This window comes from Filicampus tigris, chromosome 15 (assembly GCF_054856515.1).
Source record: "Filicampus tigris isolate MCC_2025a chromosome 15, RoL_Ftig_1.0, whole genome shotgun sequence".
Taxonomy (NCBI): domain Eukaryota; kingdom Metazoa; phylum Chordata; class Actinopteri; order Syngnathiformes; family Syngnathidae; genus Filicampus; species Filicampus tigris.
In genome coordinates, this window is record NC_141231.1 from 7,287,501 (window position 1) to 7,312,944 (window position 25,444).

A 25,444-nucleotide genomic window follows, 5' to 3' on the forward strand; every position below is an offset into this window, starting at 1 on the left:
CTAACCTGTCTTGAAATCAGAAGTCAAGGAAAGTTGTACTAAGGGGGTTAGTAAAAAAAACAAATGCTTCCAATATCGCAATATTACTAAAAGTGAAGGCAACTGGTTATTTTGGTAGGGTTGTTTAACTCATTCACTGCCATTGACATATACATTTGTCTTTTCACAGTCCAGCCATTCAATCCCAGGAATTTATTTATATGTTTTTCAAACTTTTTCAAACATTAGGGTAAAAGAGGGTCTGAGAATGTCTGGCAGTGATTAATAAGGTACATGAGTAGATGCATGTGATTTGCTTCAGCGGGCTATATGAAATAATGTGCCGGGCCAAATCTGGTCCCGGCTTTGAGTTTGACAGATAAGGTTTGAACCATCAATATACCTCAAACAACAATCTGGAAATGGTTTTGTATCTTTTCAAACACAATTTACAATTAAATGGCATTCAGATTACTTGATTTTTGAAAAATGCATACGATGAAAACGCTACGTAACTGAGACTAACAACCCAGGCTAAATAAACTTTAAAGTATAATATTAATCATTTGAAATAATATAATTTAAGTATAATAAACTTTAATAAAGATGTTTCCCTCTATGTTGAGATGTATCACTTCAACATACTTCCTTGAGACCAATTGCTGTGCTACTTTACGAACTGTAACATAACTTGTTTTGCTTTTTTACTATGGCAAAAGTGTGACCCTGGAACCGATCAATTTCCTATTCTTCCAATGGGAAATTTCCCATAAACGTATGCTCATCGTATGCTGTGCGGTTTGGCCATAAAGCGATCAGCGCACGGAATGAGGCCACGCTTTCTCGGTGTTAGTGTCGTATACAGTAACACATTTGACATTGGCCGTATCTACACACACAGCTCGGCTCTGTTTATATTTAGTGGACTGACTTCAGCCCTCCTTATGTCGCTTGTGGGCTTGCCTCTCTCAACCAGATACGTTTGCATAGCCATCTATCCAGTCAACTGCAGTGCTCCTTACGTTTGTTTACAGATTTCTCCCCTCACTGGCGCGTTCTGCGGTCCATAGCAGAAGTCTCCTGGTCCAAATATGTCGCAGCTGCTCCACGTGGAAATCCCGAATTTCGGAGCTACGGTGCTGGGCTCCCTGAACGAGCAACGTTTGTTGGGACACTACTGCGATGTCTCCATCCTGGTCAAAGGTGCGTTTAGTGGGGAAATGTAATGGGATGTAAATTATTTTTTCACCCCTCCTTTAGACAGCAATGTAGTTGTGTGATTCAGCAGCATGTCTGCCCAGTATTTCACTCCATTTTTCCTCAGTCATGCTTCCATCCAACCGATAGAATTCTTGTTTCTTTATTCTTTCCTTTTTTGTGAAAGAATGCAACTCACATTCCATTTCTCGTGATGTTGTCTTTTCTAATAGAAACGTAATTTTAGGGGGGGGGGTCATATTTCTATTTTTCACAGACAAGTGCAACTCTGTTCTATAATTTCATGACAATTTTCAATAGTTTCATATTTTTTGTTCTTTAAGGGTGAATCTCAAGTCTTAGGGATGAATTAATCGGCTGCTATTTTTATCGTACCATACTGTTCTACTATTTTTCCAATACATTTTTCACTTAATTCTCCTTACTTATTTATTATTTTTGTAATGATATGACTTCGGAACAAAATGTTATTGTAAACTTACTGCATCTTTGTCATAATGTAACATTTTTTGCACTACATAAGGCAGCAAACTAGTTGAGTGAGTCAACACCCCAAACTAGTTGCAGCCAAGTTAGTGCACTGCATTTTAATACACTCGTTTGATAAAATTGCTTCAAGACATGATTATTGAGCAATCTAATTTTACACAATTGACTATTCTTAACAATCAATTGAATGACTTTATATAAAAAAAATTTTTTTTTTAATCAAAACTTTTACCTTACTCTCATAATTGTGATTATTGTTAATATCCTCTTTATATTATGGCTTTAGTTTGGTGAATGGAGAGTGCAGGGGGTGGGCGGTTTGGGTTGACAATGAAATCAACACGATAGAAAAAAGTTCTTTATCATTTGAATTTTTTGTCATAAATTGCTATTTTTACTGTTTGGACAGCAAATACGTGGTGTGAATGAACAGTGCTTCCTGCCTTTTAAACCAACTAGTGCACTCTATTTTGAATCTGTTGCTTTAAAACATGTTTTAAAGCACGTCCACCCAATTCTTTACGGTCACTTAACCAACTGTTTTTTTTTTTTTTTTTAATATGACTTTAGTCACCCAACACCACTGTTTGTCTTACAAAAAGCTTTACTCTTAAAACTGTATTTTTTCTGTTAACATTTCAGATTGCTTTTGACCAAAATACAGTTTTACTTTATTCTTGTAACTCTCAGTTGCTTTGAGAGGTAATTGCTCAACAATGATTCCCACACCATCGACACAATTCTTTGCTGTCAATTATGATTTTATCCAGGCAATAATTACAAATATCACTATTATTGTAATATGATTATTATTATATTACATTATTGTAATTTTACTGCTTTTGTCAATACTACAGAATGTTTGTGAATCAATGCGATTTTATTCTCACATTGAGTTTTTTCCCCCCAACTCATTTTATTCTATTTATTCTCTTGATTCTATTCTAAAAAAAATACTGTGATTTTATTACTTTTTTAAAAATCATATCACCACTTTACAAACAAAATACATGTTTATTACAAAATTTCCATAATGTCGGTTATTAATTTTTCACCTCTTGTTGGTTCTATTGTTGTGGCTGAATTTCGATTAAGTCAGCCGGCCTGATGATCTCGTCTTCCATATTGTTTCTTAATTCCAGGCCAGGCATTCAAAGCCCACCGGGCAGTGCTGGCCGCCAGCAGCCTGTACTTTCGTGACCTCTTCAGCACTTCCTCCAAGTCCCAGTTCGAGTTGCCCTCGTCGGTCACGCCGGCATGCTTCGAGCAGATCCTCTCCTTCTGCTATACGGGTAAGCTGACCATGGCGGCGAGTGAGCAGCTGGTGGTCATGTACACGGCGGGCTACCTGCAGATCCAGCACATCGTGGAGCGTGGCATGGACCTGATGTTCAAGGCCAACTCGCCGCACTGCGATTCACAGACGGCCGGCACCTTGGAAGAGACGGGCTCGGAGCCACAGAGTCCGTGCAACAACGGCAACGGCCTGGCGGTGGCCGCTCTCTTGGCGAACCCCGGCTGGTCCCCGTCCCTCCTTATGCCGCCGCGCAAGATTAAGCTAGAAGGTGGCGAGCCCACCCCTCTCACCATCGCAACCACACAAGGCAAAATCTCCTCTTCTGAGTTGGGCAACCGGCTGGCAAGGGCCAGTTCGCTCTTCTACACCACAGCCGGAGGGACCACCATCCCCGGCGTGCCTCCTTACCACCTTTTGGGTGCCGGGGGAGGCGGGGCAGGGGGTGGAGCAACAGGCGAGCGTTCAAGTCCTGGTGAATCCAGTTTGCCCACCACCGACAGTCCCACGTCGTATCAGAACGAGGACGAGGAGTTTGAGGAAGAGCCCTATGACGGGATTGCGGAGGACAGCTTCAGTCACCTCTACGCACGTCCAGGCAACCCCTATGGCAGTGAGTATTGATACCTTTTCCATGAAGGGTGCCTTATTTTTTTTTTTGGTTACTTATTGGTCATCATCAGGTCACCGTTTGCACCACCACTGTATTGTGTTTTATGGGCTTATAAAGTATACTGACTGTAATTCCTTTGCATAAGGATCACCACAGTCAGATACACATAAGATGCATAGAAAAAAAAAAAACAATAAGCAGACCCATGGGATAGCAGCTGCCGGTCAGTCATGATTTCAGTCCTATATAAATAAAATTGTATTGTATTGTATTGTATGTTTTGTGATGGTATGAGAAAGATTAAGATTATATAAGCATTTTATCGGCAAAAACATGATAGGTTATTATCATTTTAGGCCTAATATCGGCCTATATAGTAGACCGGCCAATCAATTGGCCATGCCCTACTAATAACAACAATAATACATTTTATTGATATTGCCCTTTTTAACTTTGCTAGCAGAGACACTAGAATGTCAACAGATGTCCAATTCTCGATCTTCAACAGGATTAACAATGACTACCAATTCGTCATAATTAAATTGTGGCTATCAGAATGCTTACAGGGTCTTAAACACAGCTAATAGTGGCTTACCAAACAGCCAAGAGACTTTAAAATGGCTAAAGGTATCTGCAGCGATACTGACACCGTTAGTCGGGTTTAAAGGGACGGGCGAGCTATATTACCACGCTTGGCTCCCTCCCGTGACGTAGACCGCTGAGACTGAAAACATAAGCCACGCCCCAGAAAGGGGCGGGGAAATTGGTAGTACTAATGTAATTTTTACATGCTAACCTATTAACCTATAAGCTTCTCTTAACTACTGTTAACAATGTTGAAGCTTGAAACTGACAGGTTAGCATTATATTACCTCTTTTAGCAACCTGCTTGGTTGTCACGGTTTGCTGTCCAAAATTTCTAGTTGTTTGTTACCCACTGTTAGCAATGTTTAAGGCCCGGTTACCCTCACTATATGTCCCGGAGAGTCAGCTAGTGCGTCATCAATCAGCGGCTAATAAGACACATTCATTAGTATACAGTCTGTGTGGGCTTTGGCTAAGTGCTGTATTTTTTTCTCCCGTTGACTTTGGCTCGTACCCGACAGAAGAAATTCATTTGATGTCTAGCCAAATTAAAAAGTAAAACTCAGCATGACTTGCAGAAAGACTTCAGGTCAATGTAATCGCAAAAAAATGTAATCCGAGTTTTTGGGGGAAACGCAATCTCTGTATTTGTTGCTCGTTGAAACATGTCTTGGTTGCATTATTTGCTTTACGCTCCCCTGTCACTCTTCCTCAGTACCGGACAAGCCCGAGATGGCGGGCGTGCCACTGGCCCTGGAGAACCGCAACTGTGTGCTGATCCGTCGGGACCTGGTGGCACTACCCGCCAGCCTCATCAGTCAGATTGGCTACCGATGTCACCCCAAGCTCTACACCGAGGGAGACCCTGGGGAGAAGCTGGAACTGGTTGCTGGTAGGCACTGTGGCATGTACATGCGCGCTAACTGTGTGGCGGTTATAAGAAGCTTTTGTTAGCAGTCTTCATCTTTACTCAAATCCAGGTCCAGAAAGTAAAAAGCCTACCACAGTTTGGCTTTAGCCGCATTTGCTTCTACTCAACTGGCAGGCAAATGAGCTCCCCGGGAACTCGAAGCACCTGTAGCTAATGCCAAACTGTGGCAGGGTTTTTACTTATGGACCTGGATTTCCCACCTCTGGTCATCTCGTTTCTTCTGCAAAGCCTGCCCTGCCTGCATGCTACAGGGTGTCTCCCGCCTGGCTGGATTCAGTAGCCAGGCATAACCTCCATGGAAGTTGTATCCTATCATATTGCAATGGGGCATACTGCCTAGAACTCAACTGTGATTCATGATAACGGGTCATTGCCATCTAGTCCATCAGTAAGAGATGGATTAGGTTAGCCCTCTATTTAGTGGTTAGAGTGTGGACCTAACATAATCAGTCTACTAATCATCTAATCATCACTCAAGGCTGCTTCTTGTCTTACATAATCAGATGGACTCAAAGGGTAGACACCTGTCACAGAATATTGAAATTAAAGTCATTTCAAAGTTATCATCGTAAAAAGTTAGTCAATACCGGCTTTGGGTGAGACGAGAGTCCTATCAAGCCAGCTAGCAAGCTTGTGCGATAAGCTAACAGAAAAATCTACACCAGAGGTGTCCCAACTCCAGTCCCTGAGGGCCCCATCCCGCATGTTTTAGATGCCTCCCTCCTGTTCTCAGAGCTTGCTGATGAGCTGATCATTTCAATCAGGGGTGTCGGCAGTTTGAGACATCTAAAAACATGCTTGATAGTTGCCCTCGAAGACGGGAGTTGGCGACTGATGGTCCATACCTGCAAAATGAGAGTAAAGGGTCAACGATATAGAAGCATCTGTCCCACATTGAGTTGTGAAGCCTTCGTAACGAATAATATTTATAAAAACATAAAATGCTCTTGGCTATTTTTCTGTCACAATTAAAAGGCTGTAAGCATGACTATGAAGAATTTTCACCGTGACTTGTCCAAAAATGGAGCGTTTAGTTTTCACTGACATTGTTTGTTAATTTGAAAAAAAATGGTGGATTAACTGTCTTTTATTGTCAATTAATTGGGACAAGAATAGATAACTAGTGGAAAGAGTAAAAATTTAACATTAGCAGAATACATGTTCACTTAAATCACAGACGGATCGGATGGACTGAAATGCATAGCACCAATCACAGAAGGTCCTGTCAAGACAGAAAATAGATAGCTATAGAAGCTGGTTATTAGAAAAGTTACTAGAGTGGTTGGAAAAAAAATCACTAACTGACTGTGCTTTTGTAGACTACATCCTCTCAGTTTGCAGTCATGCTGTTGGTGTGAACAGCTCACATCACCGGGAACTACAGAAGCTAAAAAAGAAAAAAAATTTGAGAGGGTCTGAATTTGAATGCATTTTCTAAAGGAATTTGTTTTGTATTCCATCTAACAGTAAATGCTGCACAATGAATTGCACCTCAGACGAGAAGAAGCTCTCGACACAATAGCCACAAGAGAAAAGAGAATGCTTGATGAAATGACATGTATTGTATATTTTGACAATTTTCTTCCTCACCATGCAGGTACACAGGTGTTCATGACTCGAGGTCAGCTGATGAATTGTCATCTTTGCGCCGGAATCAAACACAAGGTCTTGCTGCGGCGTCTGTTGGCAACATTCTTTGATCGGTAAGACTGCTTTGTGATCACTTCTTTTGTGTCTTGTGAAAGTCACACACAAAAAACAATTTCACATTCCATCTGTGTCCACGTTGTTCAATGCTGTTTGGATTGACTTGTCACTGTGTGTCGGACTCTGCCCCATTGTGGCGGCTGTGGTGCATTGCAGAAACACTTTGGCTAACAGCTGTGGGACTGGTATCCGCTCCTCCACCAGTGACCCTAGCAGAAAGCCCCTGGACAGCAGGGTCCTCAATGCTGTCAAACGTGAGTCTTTGCTACAAAAATATACCACTCACGTGCACTTCTGTGAATTTATCTAGGTGTATTGTTGATTTGTTTTTTTTTTTGGTTAATGTCACATGTTAATGTTAAAACACTAAGGGCCCGTGATAATTAAAATCTATTAAGAAGAAGACTGTACTGTTTTTGTGATGAGGCCATAGCCATATCTAATAGAAAAGAAGTGCTTTGTTGCCATCTTGTTATCTCTAAGCAATTAAAAACCTTTTAGGGAGGCGTGAACTTCAGTGAAACCCTGCATCTTGTCCTCAAGTAATGAAAGCCTTTCTTTGTCACCATCTTGCGGCATCTTGGTCCCAAGGAACTATGTTGAAGTGAATTCAGATTCAATCTCCAGGGCCATGTTTTGATCTTTCTGACATCCGTTACATAGCTGAAGTGAGAATATGCAGTCTTCTGGTATTTACTGTTAATATAACACAGTATAGCGAGCATTAAAGATAAAAGTTTTCACCAGAACAGCATACTTTACGTTTCAGTTTGACTGTGCAGGAAAATGGAAAATTGGTTCCTAAAAAAAAATTTGCAGATGGGAGAATGTTGAACTGGAAATACAGCACCTTGCGAAATTATTAGCTCCCCTTCAACTTTTTGACCTTTGAAAAACTATCCCACTGTTAAACATGGTGGTGGCAGCATCATGGTCTGGAGCTGCTTTTCCTCAGTAGGGACAGGGAAGATGGGAAGGTGGATGGAATGGTTCAAAGCTAAATATATCCAGGTGTTGGAATGTTCAAGGCAAAGTCCAGACCTGAATCCAATTGAGAATCTGTGGAACGATCTGAAAAATGCGGTCCACATACGCGCTCCATCTTAGCTACAAGAGCTGGAGATGTTTTTGCAAGAAAGAAAGGGTAAAAATTTCGAGATGTGCAACTGGCATACCCCAAACGACTAGCACCTGCCATTGCAGCAAAAGGTGGTTCAGTGTTAACACAGAGGTGTTGTTGGGTTTTTTTTTTTGCACATTTTAATTTTCTTTTTTTTTTATTTGTTAAAAAAAGGGAAACATGTAAAGTATCGTGTACATTTTGTTCCACTTGACAATTGTTTCCCACTAGGTCTTGATTTTTTACACACACACACACACACTCACCCACACACACCCACGCGCACACACACAAAAAAAAATCAATTTTACATTTTTGTTTGATTCCTGAAATGTGCCAAAAGGTTCGGAAGTTTAGGGGCGGTAATACTTTCGCAAGGCACTGTACGTGGGGTTCACTCTCGGAGAATGCCTGTGACATGCTGTATGGCGCCTTGGTCGGTGCTGCTGTTTTGGTTGGCAACCGTTTTGAAATGGTAAAGTGGTGCCGCTATGAGCATGTTGAATCTTTTTGTGTGTTGCAGTCTACTGTCAAAACTTCAACCCTAACTTCAAGGAGAGCGAAATGAATGTGATTGCTGCTGACATGTGCACCAATGCGCGGCGCGTTCGCAAGCGCTGGCTGCCCAAAATCAAGTCCATGCTGCCCGACGGCATGGAGGTGTACCGCGCCGGCATGGCCATGGGCGCCGCCGCCCCTGTGCCCGTGGGCCTGAACCTGGGCCTGGGCGCCAACCCGCAACAGGTTGCGCTCCCCTTCGATGCCGACTTCAAGAGCTTCGAGCAAAGGCTGTATCCCGAGCGCAAGGACCCCCTGAGGACTCATCCGGCGCTAGCAGACGGCAGCCCGGTCTCAGCGGCGGCAGCTTCCGAGCCGGAAGGCGGAGGGGCCCAGGACGAGCAGGAGGAAGATGAGGAGGACGCCGGCTTGGAGGCTGCCGACGCCTCCGCAGATTTGACCTCCAACGGCGGCGAGGCGTCCGCTTGCGCCAACGCGCCGACCGAGCAACAAGCTTTCGGACAAGGTCTGAGAGTAAACGGACAGTGAATGTCGTCTCGCATCATGTCGTGAAGTTATGCTTAACCTTTTGCTTGTTCTCCACCTCTGCCATCTTTCTTCTTCTTCTTCTGTGCTTCCTCCGCGGTGCAAAAAGCTTGTGATCGTACGCCAGGGGAATTTGCCACACGTGTACACGCACAGAGGCGCTTTTGTGCAGCAACCCCATTGTTGACGTACAAAAAGCGCTCCAAGCAGACGCAGGCATCAAGATAAGTCACTCTTCCACATCTTTCAAAATATTACTCAGAATTTCGCCTTGACAGATAATAATGTGACTGGCATACAAAAGCGCCTCGCTTGCCAGAGCTTCAGAGACTTTTTCCAAACAAGCAAGGAAATATTTGTTAGCTAGGAGTGAAATAGACGCAACAACAAATGTTCAAGGACATTTTACTGCTTATCGTCTTGGATTTGTAGTACTGATTTTTTTTTTTTATCTTTTCATATCATAGTCAACCTTTGAACAAAAGTTGCGAATGTTATGTGCGTAGGACATGCTTTGATTTGGCTCACGTTGAAATTTTGTGTACTTGTCACAAAATTTGACAGCTTTTTTTCCTTGATGATTTCTGATCATTTTTGCGTGCAGAACACAGATCAGTTTTCATTCAAATTTTAAGAGCATCTGAGATCTCCGCATTGACCAAAATTGTAACTTGATTCAGAGTTGTCCGTTTGCAATGTTTTTGTGGGGAGAACACGCTTCGTAGTTTTATTTAGATCGCATAACAACGTTGTGTGTTGATTACAGTGCTTAAGAGCTCAACGTTTCATTCATTTATTTCAGTTCGCTTTTTTCATAAAAAAAACATTTTGTGCTTAGAAACATCACATTTTTATTGCATTAACGTTTTGCATGTTGGGAACAGTACTTGAGAGCTCAACGTTGGCCAACAATTGTAGCATTCGTCTTAGTTAGCCATTTCCATTTTTGGGGTTTTTGTTGTTCTCGGAACACAGGTCAGTTTCATTTGGGTAACATTTTGCATACTAGTCACTACTTGATCTCAACTTTGGCCAAAATGGTTCAATTATATTTTTCTGTTTCCAATATTTCTCATAAGCTAAACATACATCACAAATTTCCTAGGACCATTTTCAAGTTTTCTACTTCGGACAATACTTGAGATCTCAACATCTCGTGTCATGGTCGGGCAGTTACGATATATTTTTGTGTTCAGAGCACAGGTCACAGTTTTATTTGGATTGCGGTAGTTTTGTCATCTGAGATCTCTTGTGGGCCAAAAATTGCAACTATCTTCATAGTCTGAAATTTACAAGCCTTTTTTGTGTGCACGAAACAGGTCACAATTCTATTCTGATCAAGGTGAAATTTTATGTGCAGTTCACAGCACTTGAGATGCCTACAATTTTAATAACGTTTTGACACTTTATTGAAACAGTTTTATGCTCCATATGGTGTACATAATCACAATTAGATGATGCCCTATGGGATACAACCATGCATTTCTGGTGCCGATGCCTACGTCTGCTTTTGGACCGTCCCGATCTGTCTCTCACACACACACACACACACACACACACACACACAGATACAGTGAATACATACAATATAAATGCTAGACAACGCAACGAAAAAAGAAAAATATTTACGCACTGCAACAATGCTTTTGTAGTACAATAATCTTGTCTTGGGGTAAAAGACCATGCACTAAATGTTACATTGCATGCACGTGTACCAAGGATGGATAATTAACAACAGATCTTTAGAGAACTGCAAGCATCATACATAAAATGACTGTTTAGGGATAATTTTTAATTGTATTTTCTTACAAGCTCTTACCTCAGCGCGCTCTGTGTTGTCACTTGGGTGTGACCCAGATGTGACTTGTGTTTGACACAATCAACGGTGCGTGCTGCCGGCCCGCCCAGACGGGTTAAGAGATGATTTTCGGAGAAAGGCCCTGTTTTACCTTCACATCCACATGGTCCGCCTTCCATCCTATTGTGTGGTTAAGCGTGGGGAAATTATCGACACACAGCTAGCTTACTACATTTGCACTCTAAACGACTTTTCAATCATTTTGAGAAAGATGTGACTGAATCCGAGACTGAAAATGTTGTCTTTAAAGGAGGGCAATATCAAATTAAGAGCTATTTGTCTTACGCGTGTGCTCTTCTATTTCTATGCTATCTAATTCTAGCCTCTTTTACTTATTCATGTTGTCCCCATTTTGTGTGAAATTATCATTTACTCCCCCACGAAAGATTAACAGAAGAACAAGTGTTTGGAAAAAACAACACTGACATTTCCCCCAATGCAAAAAACAATTGTAATACCCCAAATATGTTTGTGTTTATTCCAAAAAGACGTGCCATTTGAAAGGTTATTTGGAGGTGAGCTTTAAGATGGTCCTGCACAGGCAGTACAGGGTTGTAATTGCACTATGGGTAATAATGTAAATGATGTTTACAGTGTCGTCTTCTAGGTTTTTTTGTTTTTGTTTACATGTCACTTACAACAGGGCTAGCATAGGCTAGAAAGGCTGAAAGACTCGGATGAATGTAAACGTTAGCTCTGCTTTAGCAAATGTTCCTGAACAGTCTTCCAACAGGGGTAAACGTCAGCCTTTTTCCCACCCCGATAAAATTTGAGCGGTGTGCTTCTGCTTTTAGCAAAGTGCAACTCATGATTCTAATATGATTTAGCTTTCTAATACGGAGGATTATATCTTACAGCTAACAAAAACCCCAAATTCAACATTTCATGCATTTGCAATTTTATATGTATATACAAAAGGATTTCTGATATTGAAATTAGGAATTGGCATTCTGAAAACTATTACCTATGTGTTGATTGAATCTATATGACCTTCAATTGTTCTATTGCACTACTGAGATAAATGCCACAGCCTAATTTGAGATGCACCTGCATATTTCCTCAAATACCAGCCTCCCCTCTAACTCAGCTAAGTCAGTCGCCGGGTACATAGAACCCTTAAAAAAATAAAAACTCCCCCAAACAAAAGGATTTAACAGCTGTGTAGCATGAATACAAGCTTCAACAATGACTTGGCCACTGTTTTCATGCAGGCATGTCAATAGCCTCTTTCACAAAGAGACCCCACAAAATGGCCGTGCAGCAAAAGACCCAGTATTTATCTTTTTTTCTTCAGAACGCAGCAAACAGCCCCAATTGTGTTTTCACACAGCTTGCAGCAAAAAAAATGACATCAGTGCCAGAATCGGGTGTGATGTTGGACAGGGGGAAGAAATGTCATGTAAAATGTCACACCTCTCCCCACCCCAGACATTGGGGAATTCTCTTATATACAGGTGACTTCCCACCTCTATTATGTCTTTGCGTGTTTTCACACCGTAAAAGTCCTTTGGTCCGGACCAAAATTGAACTTAATTGTCTTTGTTTGATGCTGTTCGTATTCAGACTGAATTTTTTGCAAGTGAACTATATTCTGTAATCACGTTGTCGCGGGTGACGATCCGTGTTCGAATTGGACAGAAATTACGAGGCCGGCATGCAGACCACAAACCCGGAAATGGAGGAAAACATGGAATTCCTACACTCGGCATTCTTGCTCTGCATATTTGTGTTGTTATTAGAGCTGCAAAATAACCTAGAGTGTCAAGAGCTGCTCATTCAATGCAGGTTTTGTGACGTTTCTAAATTTTGGAACAGCGAATGAGTGCAGTAAGCCGCTGGAACGTGTGCGCCAGAAGTGACGATGAAATGTGAAAGGGGCCACACCTCGAAGGAAAATATATTTTCGAGCCGACATTGCTACCCCTTGCATTCGATGTTGGTGCCGTTTTTACACATAAAACACAAAGATGGGCAAATTACAGCTTTTAACACGGTTGTCATGGCTGATACTACCTCCAAAAGCGGAAAATTCCTAGCTTGTCTTTGGCTCCGTTACTCTTTGTTACTTTCATTTACACTGAGCTAAACGCAAAGTCAGCTGCCATTACGACTCTCATACTACCTCTGAAGGTGGAATATTCCAGACCCGAGTTTCTCAGCCCCATTCAACCCAAACCACAAAAAAGGACAAGTGATAGCTTTCACAGGCAGTGTTTTAAACAGGTGCACTCCCACCGCACTATGGCTCTACTACCTCCAAAGGCGGAAAATTGCCAGGCTGAATTCCGCCTCCTCATCCCATGTCAGTATGTCAGTTCCTTTCATACTTGAACACAGAAATGGAAAAGAGGCGGGGGGAAAAATACATCTTTTACAGGCAGTATAAATAGGGCTTTATAGACAGATGGTAACCCACCTCTGTCACTACCTCCAAAGCCGGAAAATTGCCAGGTCATCTTAGCCGATGTCAGTCCCGGTCATACTGAACAAAGAAATCAAGGTTATATTACTGGATTTACAGACTGTATAGGGACTTTTAATGCAGGTTCTATCCCACCTTATCGATTATCGATCTGATACTACCTCCTTAGATGAAAAATTGTCTGGTTAACTTAGGTCCCCCTAGTCAATTTTGTTTATACTGAATTAAAAAAAAATAAAATAAAATAAAAAAAGAGAGAAAGTGGACTGAAGAAAATGAGCTCTTTCACGCAGTGTAAAAGGGGTCTTACACATTCATGCTTGTCTCGCCTGTTACAGCTCTACTACTACCTCTAAATGCGGAAAATTACCGGTCTATTTCATCCCCTCCTATTTTATGGCTTTTTTTTTCCCCTGTCACTCTTCTGTATAAAAATTGCACCAACAAAGGAAAAAGGGGCGGCCTCTGTTACGACTCTTGATAAGTACCTCCGAAGTTGACAGTTGCTTCTGTTGACTCGGCACCCTCTCACATTTCGTGAAAGAATACAATATTCCATTGAGCCATTTCTATTAAAACGCTGAGTAAACCCTTCAGTAAATAAACACCCTTGGCTGCTATTTGAGGAAATACTGGAGTTCACTGCGAATTTCCTGTCAATTGAAATGTTTTTTTTTTTTATTAATATTAATACAGTTTGGGCTCCTTAAGTTGAAAATTGTGAGCCAGCTATTAGTTGAATGCATTTTTGTACACCACCCATTATTTTAGTGGATGATCAAACCAAGTAAGATGATTGAATGATTATATGAAAAAACAATATATGGAAATGCTACACTGTGGTAAAGAGGTGTGAAGCTGTGCCTTAGACTGTGACTGTGTGGGCGTCAATGATGTGCACCAAGACTGTATGACTGAATTAAATACATTTTTTTCTTTAACTTTTTTACTAAAGCTGTAATTGTGCTCTAAACCTTTTTTTTTTTTTTTTACTCTATATAATATCATTTGATAATCTTTTTTTTAATGAGAAAAAAAATCTCCTGTAGAGTGGTCATTAATACAAAAAAGGCAGTGGTACCACTTAACTATATGGCGTTATGAATTGGTTATTGATTAACTTGCTAGGTGAACATTTTAAATGTGGAAACTTTGGGAATGAAAATTGGAAAAAAATACGTCTTGTTTGACAGTTGGCGATGATAAGCAACAGTACATAGATATAATCAAAATGAGTGCAAAATATATATTTTGCAGACTTTAATACTCATGACAAATCTAAATATTCCTTACATTTTTTTTTTGAATACGAATAAGATAAATCTAATTTCCATTTGAAGTGGTAAATCAGGGATGGGCAACTGGTGCAGGCCTGCAACCACACTGAGTGATCCATTGATAAATTTAGCAAAAAAAGTTGTTTTTTTTAACAACCCCCCAAAAATCTTTAAAAAATAAAATGCTGATAAACATTCAATATACTTTTTCCACAAAAAATGGAGGGAATGAAGTGGGGGGGGTGAATCCCAGAAAAACGGGAAAAATCCAAAATAAGGAAAAATAATGAAAGGAAATGTGAAAACGCAGGTGCTGAACTGCAAATATGCAGAGGTCGACTGCAGTTTTAAGTTGTAATATCACCCATCACTATTAGATGGCAGACATGTCTTATTTGCGTTACATTGGGTCTTACTCTGCCCTAGTACATGAGTCGACCTAATATTTTTTTGCTCATTTGGAATGATGCGGGACAAACAAAGTACTGTACCTTAGTAATGTTAAGAATTTTGAGTGAGCTGATTTTTGTGGAAAAAGAAAATGTACAAAATGAGTTTGTTCAATTAATGTTGTTTGCTTGTTCAGCAGTTTTGTGCCGTCCTTGAGTGGTCATTTTTTATGCGAGAGTAGCACCCTTTGCACTTGAAAGAAAAACGTGGTTATTTAGTTGTTTTTTACTTCAAACCGTGTTGTTCAATAGATCTTTTATGCATGCATTGAAAAAAAAATTTATCAAAAATGAATATGTTAAGGGCACGTATTTTGTCTATATTTAAAATAGCACTTTTGTCATACAATTACAAAGTATGTGGTCCAAATTGTCCATCCCTGATTTAGATAATAAACATTTCCAAAAATGTCTGCATTTCCAAATGTTATCAAACACATTGGATAATGATAAGAGCAGCAAAATAATACAATAAAAACTCATATTTTATTTGAATAATTAAAATTATTGTGACTTTGTCTTGAAACCTTAGCAAAGCAATAACCCACATTCAAGCGTGTATTGTAAAGTGGTATCCAGTTGAGAGCACCCTTTAAAAAAACACAAACACTTTTTCAGAATCATGTTTCCTCACTTTTATTGTCACGATAGCCCAAGAATGTCACGACAAACTTTGTACTGACTGAAAGACAAAGAAAGCCCTGAAAGATTTTTCCCATTCACTCAACTGCTCATTTTCCTCCCGAAAATTTCCCCTTCTGATGACTTCACACTCACTCGTTCGTCAACGTAAAACAAAAGGGCGGTCGGTATAAGGCTTCAAAAAAACAATGTTATGCAAAACGAGGGAGCGCTTGTACCATCCAAACGCATGCCATTCAAAGCGAACCCGATGAAACCTCTCTGACCTTTTTATGCACCGTGTATTAACGCTACTTTCAACACAAGACTGTGAAGTGTTGCAGCAGGCTGGCTTCTTATTCTTCCTCTTCTTCTTTTCTCGTCACAGCGAACACTTTGTTGGGCCTTTTTTTTTTTTTTTTTTTTGTGAATGTTTTTGTGTACAGTGAGAAGAGAGCGCCAGGAATATACGTCGAATAACTCCCTGGTGGTGCATTTGAACCTTCAGCAGACTTTTGAGGAAGAAAAAAAAAATGCACTAAAACGTTTGAATGTGTATGTATTTGTCCTTGAACCAGCACTTTAGAGTGATTTCAGGCAGGATTTCCCAAACAGCTTGAGACGCGCATACATTTACATTGATCCTCAGTTTGCGCGACCCTGTCGTTTATCAATATCTTATTTTTGACATTTTATTAAAGGGGAAGTCAACACAAAAATGTTCTTTACGAGAATATGTTCTATGCAGGCCGACTAGTCGAAATATGGCATTCTGATTAATCTTGCGTTTGTGGAATATGAGTTAAGCAGCAAACTCCACCCTTTTTTTTTAGCCATCTCAGGGGCGACCATTTTGTTAATTCTGTCGACTGAAAATTATATCACAGTTGCTCGGGGCACAGATAACGACCAATCATGGCTCAGCTTTAGAAGACAGGTGTGCCGTGATTGGTCATTACCTGAGCAACTGATGTCATTTTCTGTAAACAGAAGTGACAAAATGGCTGCCCCCTGAGATGGCTAAAAACGGGTGGAGTTTGCTGTTTAACTCATATTCCACAGATGCAATATCAATCAGAATGCCATGTTTAGACTAGTGAGGGCGCATAGAACATTTTATCGCAAAGAATTTTTGGGGGTTGACTTCCCCTTGAGGTAACACTTTCATGACTCAATGAACACTAAATGACTTCCAATTTAAGAGCTGTGAAATTCCAGATCTGTTAGTTTTTTAAACTTAAAACACCCTAAAACAGTGTGGTAAAAAACCCAATTTTGTGTTGTTTGGAGGCTTATTCATTTTTACCCAATTTGTTGGGTTAAATGAATAACCCAAAAAGTAGGGTTTGGTTGGTTTTTGACCTATATTGGGTTATTTTTTAACCAACTCTTTATATAGAGTGTTTAATTGAAGGAATCAATGAATATATTTGCTATGGAATTGCATTACCGGGAATGTTATAGGATGAATTAGCACTCCAACATTTAACCAGACCTCAATTTTTGCAACCCTGATTTAGGGGCCCATTTATAAAGGTTTTATAAATCGGCTATTAGTTACGTAAAATCGTAAAAACTCAATGACTTCAACAAGGGCTAGAAAAAAAGGCCAGAAAGTGTCTAACCAGGAAGCTTTTTTTTTTTTTAATTGAATGTTAATTAGTAGGACTAAATGTAAACTTTGCCAAACTAGATGTTCTAGTGCAGCATGTTTTAAAAGGGACCAAAAAACTATGCAACAGTATTTCGCTTTGATTAATCATAGAGCCCATCCCCCCAAAATTGTCCCCTGATGAGTTTTTGGTCATCGAGCTTCAGTTTGGCTAACCGTTAATGGTCCCTTTTATTAAAAAAAGAAAATCGCTGATCCCATCCAAAGAAGAAAAAGGCTTTGACTCATTTTTGGTCCCCGGGCCTCACTTTTTGGCAGTCCTGATTTAGGGTCGCCTTCGAAATAAACAACATTCAACGTGTTAATCAAATATGCAACGGCATTTCATTCTGGAAATTGATTTCGGGCCACAAGTCTCTGTTTGGGAAATACTGCTTTGATTTAGAGTAAAAAACATTTAACAAAAAAAGACAAAAGAGTGTTAAGGAAAAATGAGAAAATTGCACCTTTTTTAAAGCCATGTGTTCCGAGCGCTGACAATCAGGATGTGTGGATGCACTCTGGGAGGACACGACGTGAACTGCTGTGCTCTCGCTTTTTTGCCGAGTCATCCTCTTTTGCCGATCTAATACTTGGGAGGGATGTGAAAATGATAAAGAAGGACTCATTATTGGGACTGATTCCTTGGTGCTTTGGACCAGGACTCTTAAAAGCTCCACTAGGCTGACCTCAACACGGGGAGAGAGAGAAAAAAAAAGACTTTTATCATACTCCACGTTTTAATCATGGACGTTCTTCATTAGCCAGCTTGGACCTATCTCGAATGGGACGATTTCAGTGTTGCTTTTACATTTTAAAAATGTTTATGCGCCTTCTGACTCCAGCATCAATAATATATATGAGATAAAAATGCAAGTTGCCATTTTTGATGTTGCATTAAAAAAAATGGTTCATTCCCATCATGGTGTGTCCCATCACCAGTTGTGTAGTCCAAGATTTCTGGTTTCTTTCAATGCAATACAGAAAAATCTGCTTTCTAATAAAAAGTCCTTACTTCACCATAAACTGAATTTCAAATTTTTTATTATGTTATACTAATTGTGTGTGTGTGTGTACTGTATATGTATATGGTCGCTGTCATGTGAAAAACACTTCTCAATCTATGTTTTTTTTTCATTTTCTTATTTTTACATGAATCATGTTTCCGCGTTACAGACACACAATAAAGTGAAAATTAAAAAGTTTCCAAAATTGGAGATGTTTTCACAGGACAACGACGCAATGTAATATATACTGTATGTATGTATGTGTACAGTATATGTGTAATGTATGTATATTTGTGTATATGTGTATGTGTATATGTATACATACATGTGTATATATATATATATATATATATATATATATATACAAACATATGCATATATGTGTATATATACAGTATATATGTTTATACTTGTAGCCTAAATTTAGGGGAAAACACGATTGTAATTGTTTTTTATTAATATATTTTTACGATGCGTTGTGGAATATGCTTTTCTATATCAAATGATAATAACCAGTAATCTGGTTAAACATTTAGTTTATTTACGAGCACGAGAAAAATAAAATCATCTCTGGCATCGATTGTTCGTCCTGCGTTCCATGTGACGTCGACGTCGCTTCCTCTGAAATCGCGCGGACGCTGCCCTGTGTTTGCATCTGTCCGCGACCCGATAAATGCTGCACGCTTCGATATTTTGACCCTAAATGAGGAATTTTGTAATAGAGGATCTTATTCCAGAAGAAGTCTCACATCTGCACGCTTGAAAATGAGCGACGACACCGACTCGCCTCCCGAAAGGGAGATGAAGGTAAGCTCTCGGTATCATTTGGTGTTGCCTGTACTAGATAGCATTGGCTAGCTGGTGATCGCTAGCATTCAAACACTCGTTTACATGGACTTAGACTTGACAGACTTGACTTTGTTTTAATGAACCATAACTTAACCGTTTTTACCGAGTTGTGTTCTTATTATAGACCAAGCCAGCTCGTAGTGTTTAAAGGAAATTTTAACCCGTCGCTCGCTAGCTAGTAATGTTCGCACACTTGTACTTTTTCCCCATGCAACACTCCTTCCATACAGTTTTATGGTCAGATTTGGCCTGTTGGAATTTCTGACACCATGACAAAAAGCGTGAATGTCATTCTCTCCCCCCAAAGTTTTACTTTTCCTAAATTGAGCCAAAGTTCACAAACGGGAAACTACAGTATTTTAAAGTAACGTTTTGTTCAATATTGGGAGTCTTTACACTGCTTGCTTTAAATGTGTGTAACTTATGGCAGTGGTTCTCAAACTTATTAGAGCAAGTACCACCTACAAAAAACACTCAGCAATACTGGAGGTCTATTTACTTCATAAATTAATCTTGCCGTATTGACCACCAATAACTAGTTAGTTTATGTAGTTTGTTTTAGCTGACTGTTTTACTTTTTTAATATTTATTTCCTGGACATGCATTCTTTGATTTGATGAAAATTAAATAGTGGTACTGGCCCTATGTGTATATTTACCTGCACCTAACTAATTTTTATTTTTTATTTTTTTAACTGAAAAGTTAAATACAACTGAACGGTACTTGCACAGTGATTCTTTCAAGTACCACTAGTGGCACTAATGACACATTTCAAAAATCACTGCTGCAAACTATCCATTGCTCTGAATGGTTGTTCATCCATCTGTGCCCTGTGATTGGCTTGCACGCACTCCAGTGTAACTCACCTTTAGCAGAAAGTCAGTTTGGATAGGCTCCAGCTCACCCACAACCCTAAGGAGGACAATGTATGGATATTTTCTATGGAAGTCTTCTTCTTGCCTTCAGGACTTCCAGTTCCGTCAGATGAAGAAAGCCAAAGTTTTTGAGCCGTCAGGCGAAATGCAGAGAGAGCGTTCCAGCTTGCTTGCCGTCTCCAACAAGTTTGGCCTGACGTTCGCGGGCTCGGGCGGGATGTTCAAGGTCTACCACACGCAAGATGTCCTCGCCGCTGACAAACAGGATGGCAATTCCAACACGATAGGTATAAATGGTCTTAAGTCTTCTTTAATCCAAGTCACATTGTGCTGCTGCTTCTGGTGTTTGCGCCTTGGCCACTAGGGGAAGTATGATGCATAATCTATCTAATATATCACATGTAGATTTGATGATGATGCACAAAGACCGTGTAACTAAGTTGCAGTAGGGCTGGACGGCTATGGAAAAAATAATAACGGTTATTTTGATTGAAATTGAAGTAGTGCTTTTTAAAACGGTTATTCATTGATTTCAAAACTCGGTATTTATTCGGCTACTAAAAGGTGAATGATCAATCCCTCGTGTTTAAACTACTAAACAATACCAATCAAACAGTAATAATTGCATAATAAACAGTAATTGGGGAAAAATTGTAATAAACTTTCATGCAAAATAGAATTTTATCCAATTAATGAATGAATAATCAATTTATAAATGTACTCGATAGTGACAGCTCTAATCGAGATGAGTATCGAATACTGCACTGTTTGTATTCAAATATCATTTGTTGAAGGGTTTATAACTATCCACGTTTTGTTAGCCTGTCTACTGCATTTCACATTATGTGTTAGCATTAAGCTAGTGAGCATTTGGAAGACACTAATGTGTTTTAGTTGAATACACGACATGTAATACTCTTTGTTTTACATTTAGGTTTGCAAAAAATCTCAGCTGGAAGTAGCAATAAACATCTTAAAGCACACATGTATCTTCATTTAAATCATCTCGTGTATTCATTTTGGGGTTTTCTTTATAGTCGATGGAATATCGGCACTGGCGGAAGTGAGGGTGGATTCAACGCTGCATAACTTGGCTCTCAGCAGCGACGAGCTTACGTTATCCATTTGCTCTGTGTCGGAGGACGCCGCGCTATTCGTCAGCTTCTACGACGTCCGCACCTTTGTTAACCAGGTAACCTCATGCATCATGAGACAAGAATAAAAATGCACACAATTTGGAGACTCATGCTTATTTTTGGGACGGCGACCATTAACGTAATCATTCCCTGCCAGCTCTTCCAGTTAGATACTCAGTAGATAGTATCGAGGAGTTGCCTGTCAAACGGCAGCGGATGAGTTAATAAACCCCTTTGTCTGAGTTCCTCCATTAGCCCGTTTGAGCAGATCCAGAAAACTATGCAGCTTGTTGAAGTAGGAAACTAGACAGACTTGCAATCTCTGTTGTTTTTGTGGACAAATTTTATATTATCAACTTGATTCTTTGGTATCTTCTTTGGCCTATTAAACGGCAAATTAGCCTTGGGTCTGACTTTCTGTCCCTATCCCTTGTAAATAGCGAGGATTGAGTATGCAAAGTATTGGTTTGAATACCAATTTGTGCTCTTTCCAGGCACGAGCGCAGAAGTTTCCTTTTGCCTCGTGGCAGCCAACTGTGCCCCCAGAGACTCTCGTGCTGGACCTCAAGTGGAATCCCGCCCAGGCGTCCATGTTGGCCGTGTGTCTATCCGACGGCAGTATGTCCATCGTGGATGTCGCGGACGACGTCCGAGTTCAAGCCGCGCTCCCCGCCTCTAGCGGCGTCACGTGCCGTAAGCAAGGCACCTCACACAACATTCAACCATGTCACAGCTAGGGTTAGGCATCGCTTGAACTTGGACGGTTACGGTTCTTTGATTAGATACCAGTTCCTGACGATTCTCGATTCCGATTCTTAACAACAAAACAAGGAGTATTTTTTGGACAAATCACATGAACTTCTCTGTTCTTGCATTTCTTGAACTTTCTGCTGTTTGTGAACTTTACTATGAATTACTCAAAGAGCTGTTTTTAGCCAATACATTTTATTCAATTTTTTGTATTATTATTTAGTATTATTTTTCACTATTTTTGAGAAGTTCAGGGCAACACCATTATGCTGCTTTTACTGAAAGCATGCTACTGAACAATTGATTGGCTAACCTCGTCTTTCTTTTGAAAGAAAATATATATGACAAACACAACGCTGCATTTTAAGGGCAAGCAAGGAAAGTATCTAATCGAAACGGTATATGTAACAATATGCTGTATGTGTATATGTACAGTATGTATGTATATGCTGCAGCTTTGTATGCTAAAAGCTAAATATTAGCATTTATGTGTTGAACTTGTTGCCTCAATGTTGGCATTAGACTTACTTAGCCGATTCAGACTTTGGGTCATGAACCGCATCGCATCAGTTCTATAGCTAGGCGTCGGCCAAATGAGCCAGTCGGGCCGGCCCGGGCAGGATCACTGGCCCGCGACTGCTGCCACTGCGGTGTCCCAGCGGCTACGGGAAGGGCCTGCCGCCACGCCCCGCGCTTGCCAGACTCTTACAAAGCGAGCGGAGGGGCTGACCGAGAAGAGCACGGCAGCTTGAGTGGGGGCAAGCTTCCATGCTATTGTGACGCAGATTTGACGGTAGAAGCGGTTGCGCAACGTGCGCACAAATATTTTATTTATTTATTTTTTTTAATCGGTGCTTCTTCCACGCAACTAAAAAGGAAGCGAAACTTACCACCAACATTCTAAAATCTAAACGGTTCCGGGAGAACCGAAATGATGATCTCGTTTCCACTTGATTCCTGGTTCTCGTTGTCCAACGTTAGTCACGGCTGCTGCTTAATGTTGGCTTCTTTGTGATGTCATTCTCCAGTTTGCTGGAGCCCCAAAGGGAAACAGGTCGCCGTGGGGAAAATGAATGGCACTGTCAGCCAGTATACACCAGTAAGTCAAAATAATGATTTAAAAAAAAAAAAAAAAAAATGTTACTGCTAACTGTCTTTCTGATTGGTTGAATAAAAGGCCCTTGAGGAAAAGAAAGTGATTCCGTGTCCCCACTTTTACACCTCTGATGACCCAGTCAAAGGTAACTCAACTTCTATATACACGTGTCTTCCATGTATGTCATTTGTAATAGTCATCACCACCTCTTTGTTTTTGTCACAGTTCTAGACGTGTTGTGGTTGAGGACATTTTCGTTTGCCGTAGTCTACGCTGCTGGTGACGGCTCCCCGGAGACCCCGCCCGAGCTCGTGTTGATCACTATCCCTGTGAGTTTCCGTGAACTTTTATCTATTGTTCCCTCGCTTTTTGCGGACGTTCCATTCCAAGCCTTTCCGCAATAGGTGAATTTCTGTGAAGCAGAGGTTGACATTTTTGGGGGGAGAGAGGGCGTACCCTTTTAAAAATCGAAATGAAAAATAGATATCGAGCAGCAGGCTGCTTTCATAAATGAATGTTAGCGGAGAATGCTGTGCACACCGGCAGCGTCCGAGGATGACAGAATGTTGGCTATTAACTACGTTAGTTTTTCTTTTTATCCTAAAATGGCTTACCTTAACTAGAATCCTGCATGGCATTGTAGCCAGAGGTTAGATCCTGGTGGATTTAATGCACCTTTTAAATTCCTTGTTCTGCAAAGTGGAAATTAGTTACCATGACTCCCGTTGCCGCTGCTTCTTCATCTTCATCGTCGTCTTCGCACAACAGCAAGAATTTAAAAGGCGTATTAATCCACCACGATTCTACCTTTTGGCTACGACGCGACGTGGGATTCTAGTTCAAGTAAGCTGTTTGAAGACAAACTTTAAGAAAAACGTCAACACACTAATTATTAGTGATACAACGGATCATCTTTGATCTGTGATCCGTACGGATCAAGGTTCGGCGGGCACCATGGATCATGTAAGTCGCATGTATGGCAGCGTTTTGGCAAATTGAGGTGAAACGAGTCCTTAACTCAAATCACTGTCAGACATTTTTAGACCCTCTTTTACCCTAGCGGTTGGAAACATTTGAAAAAAATTATGAATAAATTCCTGGGATTGAATGGCTAGACTGTGAAAGGACAAATTCGTCAGTGGCAGTGAATGAGTTAAATTAATGATACAGGATTTATTTTTTTCCTCGTCCCAATACTGTCATTCAGACAGACACGTCAAGGACGCTGCAAACATACTCAACAAACACGCCGCCTCCGCAAAGGCCAACTTCAAAATAAAGCTTATCATATAATACATTGAGTCAATGATGCCACTAGTAGACTTTTACTTACTGAAGTTGGCCTGCATGGTGGCATAACGGCTAACTTGACTTGTTTTTGACGTTTGGGCTTGCCTTATTGGAGTTTTGACATTACATCGTTGTACCAACATCAACACAATGCCGTCCCGAAATCATATTCAGTCGCTAATTAGGACGCTAACAAATCACTAGTTAATTACGCCGTCATTGTATGATACGGCACTAGTCTCCTGCGTTAGTGGCTAGTAGCTAGCTGTTAGCTTTAGTAACAAGTGCCCGACTGGTAGTTCCAACAGCTGTTCCTTGGCTTACTTTTTGAAAAATAGTTTTTCAGTATTGTGGACCTAGATTACTCTGTAATGTACTCTCTATGAAAAAAAACTGGCTAAATAAAACTTTGCCTTCATTTATTTTATAAAACACTTTTGCTAGATAATTTTAAGAAAACATCAAGCTCAAAATGTCTGGGAGGATACCTTATTTTACACACTGTACCACATATAAAACAAGAATGTATCCTACCTTGTGTTAATTTGCATTCTTAAATCCTAAACGGCCGTATTAGACTGTTAGACATCAGCATTTTCTTTTTTTATTAATTTCAATGCGTTTTTTTATGGGCAAGGGTGTTTTATAAAATAAATGAAGACAAAGTTCTAAGTTCAAAGATCTTTTTAAAAAAAAATATATATTACTGATTTGAAAATGATCTGATCAATGACTCAAAATCTGTAATCAATCCGAACCCTGACTTATGTGATCCGTTGCACCACTACTAATTATTAGCTTTTTATTCAGTATTGAAAGTTAGTATAGATTGTTAAAACTAATACATGCATTATACATTATTCTAAACATTCAAAGTTGTGAAAGAAATATCCAAAACATTTGATATTGATTATTAAGATTAAAATACATTAAACAGATTTTAAAATCTAAATAATAAAATAAGTTCACCTTTTATATTGAATGCACTTTTACATACAGTATATGAATGTAGCAAAATCTGTTTGTCTAGCTCTAGAAATTATTTTCAAATGTTTTGTAATTTTTTAAAATTGATTTATTTTGCCACTTACAACTTTGATTAGAATGTTAAAATATAGTTCAGTTGGGTTCGGCCGCGTCGGTCAGTGTGCGGTAGCCGGCCCTAAGAAACAAGAATTTTTGG

General features: G+C 40.0%; 2 protein-coding genes across 7 annotated transcripts in view; both read left to right on the plus strand.

Moving 5' to 3' along the window:
* nacc2 (NACC family member 2) overlaps nt 1-18,284 on the plus strand; it is a 56,542-nt gene extending 38,258 nt beyond the window's left edge. For 2 of the 5 annotated variants that reach the window (XM_086053500.1, XM_086053501.1), the window contains exons 2-8: nt 1,014-1,182; nt 2,829-3,593; nt 4,894-5,070; nt 6,707-6,812; nt 6,973-7,070; nt 8,460-8,960; nt 9,090-18,284. In XM_086053500.1, the coding sequence (XP_085909626.1) occupies nt 1,071-1,182; nt 2,829-3,593; nt 4,894-5,070; nt 6,707-6,812; nt 6,973-7,070; nt 8,460-8,960; nt 9,090-9,208 (1,878 nt within the window). In that variant the 5' untranslated portion in view covers nt 1,014-1,070 and the 3' untranslated portion in view covers nt 9,209-18,284. Of the gene's footprint in view, nt 1-1,013; nt 1,183-2,828; nt 3,594-4,893; nt 5,071-6,706; nt 6,813-6,972; nt 7,071-8,459 lie in introns of those variants that run through there. The other 3 variants (XM_086053503.1, XM_086053504.1, XM_086053502.1) reach the window with 3 other exon arrangements.
* Nucleotides 18,285-18,876: 592 nt separating this feature from the next.
* The window catches only part of nup214 (nucleoporin 214), a 32,858-nt gene continuing 26,290 nt past the window's right edge, over nt 18,877-25,444 (plus strand). For both annotated transcript variants that reach the window (XM_086053011.1, XM_086053012.1), the window contains exons 1-7: nt 18,877-19,072; nt 20,081-20,276; nt 21,027-21,181; nt 21,620-21,818; nt 22,904-22,974; nt 23,053-23,116; nt 23,197-23,300. In XM_086053011.1, the coding sequence (XP_085909137.1) occupies nt 19,031-19,072; nt 20,081-20,276; nt 21,027-21,181; nt 21,620-21,818; nt 22,904-22,974; nt 23,053-23,116; nt 23,197-23,300 (831 nt within the window). In that variant the 5' untranslated portion in view covers nt 18,877-19,030. The remainder of the gene's footprint in view (nt 19,073-20,080; nt 20,277-21,026; nt 21,182-21,619; nt 21,819-22,903; nt 22,975-23,052; nt 23,117-23,196; nt 23,301-25,444) is intronic.